Genomic DNA, 5026 nt, shown 5'->3' with positions numbered 1-5026 from the left:
GCGAGGAAAAGTCGCCGCTCACTTTTTGTGTGTTCCGGAATTCTGCCACTGTGCTACTGTGAGGAGGACGCAGCGAGGAACGAGGAGACCAGGAGACCAGGCATACAAAACAAAGGGGTTTAATATTCTCTTCAGGGAATCACACGTAGCACAAGGAGGGGACATAAACAGAAAGGACCAAATAAGGAAAACAGGAACTAAACGGGAACATACACGTGACAGATCGCACCCCTCCCGGACGGCGCGTCCAGCGCCGTAACAGTACCATCAGGGAGGGGGGGCGGGCTCCCTGGAGGCTGGTGCAGGACTGGAACAGGGTGGAGACAAGGAGAGCCTCCGGGGCGGATCAGGGAGCCATGGCGGAGCAGGGGACTCAGGAGGCCATGGCGTATCCTCCGTGGCCTTAGCTGGCTCGGCCACAGGTATATGCCCCCCCCCCCAAAAAAGTTTCTTGGGGAAATCTAGGAATCCTGGGGGGCGCTCTGGAGGAGCGGGCACTAGATGGCGCTCTAGAAAGCGCTTACGAGGTGCGGGCATTGGAGCAAGCTCGGAGCCGAGAGCCGACACTGGAGCGAGCTCTGGGGCTGGAGCCCTCCCTGGGCTTGACTGGGGATCAGCCCTGGGCTTTCCCTGGGCTTAACTCGGGATCAGGAGCCCTCCGTGGGCTATACTCGGGAACAGGAGCCCTCCATGGGCTATACTCGGGAACAGGAGCCCTTCCTGGGCTGAACTGGGGTTCAGGGTAGCGCTTACGTGGTGCTGGCACTGGAGGATGCTCTGGAGGAGCAGGCACAGCAAAGCGCTTTCGAGGAGCTGGCACTGGAGCGAGCTCTGGGGCTGGAGCCGACACTGGAGCGAGCTCTGGAAGGCGCTTACGAGGAGCAGGCACTGGGGCTGGAAACGACACTGGGGCCTCATGAACACCTCATGAACACCGGAACACCGGAGGATTCCTTCCCTCCAGCTCAGTCTCGTGGTGTCTGGGAGGTCATCGAGGGCATGCAGAACTCCCAGGAATACTCGACAAAGGGGAGATCTAGGCGAGCTAAGGTGGAGAACCGAGCGGCAATTTCCATTGCCGCGGGGAAAACAAGGAAAACAAAAAGCGAGGAAAAGTCGCCGCTCACTTTTTGTGTGGTCCGGAATTCTGTCACGGGTCGCTACTGTGAGGAGCACAGAGCGAGGAACAAGGAGACTAGGAGTACAAAACAAAGGGGTTTAATATTCTCTTCAGGGAATCACACGTAGCACAAGAAGGGGACATAAACAATTCCGGACAAAGAAACTCAGAACAGGACTCACTATAAATACACAGACACCAATGGGACACACCTGGGAGCAAATTAACTAATTAAACAAACACAGCTGGAACCAAATTCATACAACGAGGACTGGAAGGACCAAATAAGGAAAACAGGAACTAAACGGGAACATACACGTGACAGTATCATATAACTTTCAATTAATTAAGGTTTTTTGGCCTTTTTTACACATTGTGTTTGTAATAAAAAGACAATAATAACAACATACCGTAACTTAGTCAAATTCATTACCGTTTTTAATACTAATAACGTGACCTACTTTGCTATTAAACTACACTGACAATGTGTTGCATACTGTGTAGTTTTATTTCTGTTTTGTCTTTTTAAAATCCATGCTGATGTCAGGCTACCATGAGGATCAAGTTTGTCAGACTGTTAACAGTTAAAGTTCCCAGTGACCTTTGCACAGGAACTGTTTAAAAGCGAAGTGCATAATTTGTTCGATGTTAAAATACACTGACAACACCAAAGGTTGATTCACTGCACAGCAATATTGGCTCAACCAATTAGAGTTTAGGGGCGGGACTATCTGTTTTTTTAGGGGGGAAATTTGTTTATTATCATTATTATTTTTTTTTTCTTCAATTCCATTTAGTCATGCTAGTAGAAAATATATAAACATAACCTTTAACCAAAAGATCTTAAGATTAATTGTCAAAATAATGCCTACTGACAGTTGGTATATTCACTGCGCTCAGACGCATCGCTACATGCTGACAGAATTAAATCCTCAGAAAATATTATCTTCTAAGTCTGCGGCATGCCAGAATTGGCCAGGTCGAAGAACTCAGAATTACTGTGACTGGAAAAGTGTGCTAAATTCATGTTAAATGTGGAAAAGGAAACCTAAAATTCCTCCACTGTCAAGAGATGCTTCCTTTCTCTCTTTCTTTTTTTTAATAAACCCAATCACCCAATTGGCTTTGAGGAAAGAGCTTGATCCTGTTATTGGCCCAAATATGTCTTCTAGCCATACCTCCTCATGAAACTTTGGGTTCTTGGAGCTGACAGCATTCAGAGATAAGTTTTTACAAATGAGGCACAGAAGGGAGTATAACTTTTGAAGCATTTCACTTTAGATTTTTTAAATAGCTTTTTTAACACAACATTTCTGGCCTCCTGTAATGATTAGATGAGGATGATGAAGGATGTTTAAACATTGCGGAGATATTTCTACACTGTTTAATGCTGTTGAGCACAAGAAATCACACATGCACACACACTCTCTACAGCTACTATTACAGTACATTTCAATCTATAGAGTTCTTGTCAAAATAAAATAAGTAAGCAGATATTATATCACAGGAGATAAAAGTCAGGGAGAGTTAAGGGAAAGTAAATGAGAACATGGCTACATAAGTATGGAGAAGGAGCAAAATCATTAAAAGGAAAAAATAGAATAAAATAAAATAATGACAACGATTAATGCTTTTCAGTTCTTCTCAGCAGCCAGAGTCTTGTTTCATAGCAAGCACAATTTATTCAGTGAACTTCATTTTTTTTATTAATCATGCAGAAACACAGTATAGAAGTGTTTATGTTCACAGTGGCCCCGTTGTCACAATTGTTTCTAATCCATAATTAAGAAATAAATGTAGATTGCTAAATGTGTGTGATGTGACTTTATGAACCGTCGATTATTTGAATTTCCAAGGAATTTATTTTAATACTCTTTTAAAATCTAGTTATATATCTCTACGAGGTCCAATGTGTTCCTTGCAGATTAACTGGTTCTGAAAATATTTCCTGAAGACAACAATGTGATTTTTGATCTTGCTGTTAAGACTTTTCTCAGCAAAACAATTCAAATTCAACTTCACTCTGTTCACTTTTGAAGATGAACACATTTTTAGATTTGATGTGTGTGTGTGTATCATAGACTTTTATACTGACCACCCCCTCCAACCACAAGTATGACAATACCTCAGCAGCATCCACAAATTTCTCTATTCTACTCTCTTTCTGATTTGTACTCTCAGTGGTCAATCTCAATGGTCTCAGTGCACAACTGAATGGACATTTACCACAAGAGGCAATTTTGACAAACCATTCTTCTGTCTAAATTGCTCAAATACTTGAGGAAATAAAAGAATGCTGCGGCAATTCGATTTCTGGGGCAAGTTTTTATGCTTTGACTTGTTAGTGTTATCAGTCACTCAAGTAAGTTGCATTAATTGCTATTTGTTTAAACTTTACTACTAAAACAAGGCTATTAAGGCAAACAGTTAATCACCTTGATACATTTTTTCTCCCGTATAGACATCCAGACAGATGTATTTGCATTTTCTGAGAGGATCATTCTTTAAAAGACATCATAGCTCTACTATTCAACATTGTCTGCAAACTGATTCAGCCGCAGAAAGAAATACTCCACACAGTTGTCTTTGTTGAAATCGTATGAAATGCTGTATTGGAAAGGCAACGGTCCTCTTTTCTATGGGCACAGAGGGGTGCACAGGAAGCAAAAGACCTTTATGACAAAAGGTCAATGGGTGTACCCAAGTCTCACTGACAATGTGCCGCAGCAAGCAAAACCCAACTATTCAGCTGAATCACTAAAAGATGCTCTGATGTTGGGGTATTATGCATTCTAGAATGAAAGTTCATCTTTATAGAAAATGTAATATATTAAGGTATATTTTAATTCAGTGTCACCATATAAGGCAGCAAAAAGAAGCTGTACAATTTTCAGTGGGTTATTTCTGCATTCCAGTTTGTCAAGAAAATCCTTCCTAAAACTGATATTTGTAAAACAAACAAGTATTGTATGAGCATTGCATGATGCATTGTTACTGTATATATTTAGTGCAATGGCATTGTATATTGAAGCAGATATTTAAATAAATGAAAACAACTGTATCAGGAAGCATTGTTTTAAAATAATGCAATGGCTTTGACACAGTATAAGCACGTTATGTGTCACACTGACAGCTTTGAATGACGCACTGAAGTTATCCGAATGACAAATACGTGAATATGCGCAGCTGAACACATGCGGTGGAGAGCGGCGTTAAGCACGGACTTACCCGAGGACCATTCGACTTCTGCGCTGAGGCTGGTGGCAGGCACATCATCATCAGTAGCGTGAGGGAATACAAAAATACAAAAAGGACCAGGTTGTGGCAGTACATTCTGTCTGATGTTGAAGTGTTAAGACAACTGACAGCCTACGGACAAGATTAAGTTAAGAATTGGCAGCGGTCCCAAAATTGCATGAAATTCCAAAAGTTTGTTTCCAAATAAATTCGTCCTCAGCGGGCTTCTTCTTTACGCGTGTGCATTTTCATAGTGCCAGAGAGTACGCAGACAAGATGATGAAAATCGTAATAGTCCGCGGATTAATCATCAGTCCACTTGGTTACCGCAAGAGTAATGACGGACAAAGCTCTACGACTTCTTTAACCCAACACTCCTACGAAACATTTTACAACTTAGTTATTTTTATGGGTGTTTAATTGGCGTAAAAGGTGTATGTATTTATTTATTGGGAGACTAGGGCAAGCAGTTACATTTTTATATTATTACTATTATTATTACTATTATAAATGCAATTTCATTTCAGTTTCATGGTTCGACAAGCAATTGTTCTTTTGTTTAAATATTCCTCTATAAGCCCACAATATTTTTTTTTAAATATAGACATGTTGTAGATTTTGGTTACACTTTATTTTAAGGTGTCCTTGTTACAGTGTAATTGTATTTAG

At 41.3% G+C, this 5026-nt stretch overlaps 1 protein-coding gene across 12 annotated transcripts in view; it reads right to left on the bottom strand.

Annotated features, from left to right (window-relative positions):
- smoc1 (SPARC related modular calcium binding 1) overlaps positions 1-4644 on the bottom strand; it is a 64074-nt gene extending 59430 nt beyond the window's left edge. For all 12 annotated transcript variants that reach the window (XM_016455043.1, XM_016455044.1, XM_016455046.1 and 9 more), the window contains exon 1: positions 4349-4644. In XM_016455043.1, the coding sequence (XP_016310529.1) occupies positions 4349-4453 (105 nt within the window). In that variant the 5' untranslated portion in view covers positions 4454-4644. The remainder of the gene's footprint in view (positions 1-4348) is intronic.
- Positions 4645-5026: the final 382 nt, after the last annotated feature.

The sequence above is a fragment of the Sinocyclocheilus anshuiensis genome, unplaced genomic scaffold (assembly GCF_001515605.1).
Source record: "Sinocyclocheilus anshuiensis isolate Anshui unplaced genomic scaffold, SAMN03320099.WGS_v1.1 scaffold167, whole genome shotgun sequence".
NCBI lineage: Eukaryota > Metazoa > Chordata > Actinopteri > Cypriniformes > Cyprinidae > Sinocyclocheilus > Sinocyclocheilus anshuiensis.
Note: the sequence above shows the minus strand (reverse complement) of the source record. Positions and strands in the feature narration are given on the sequence as shown.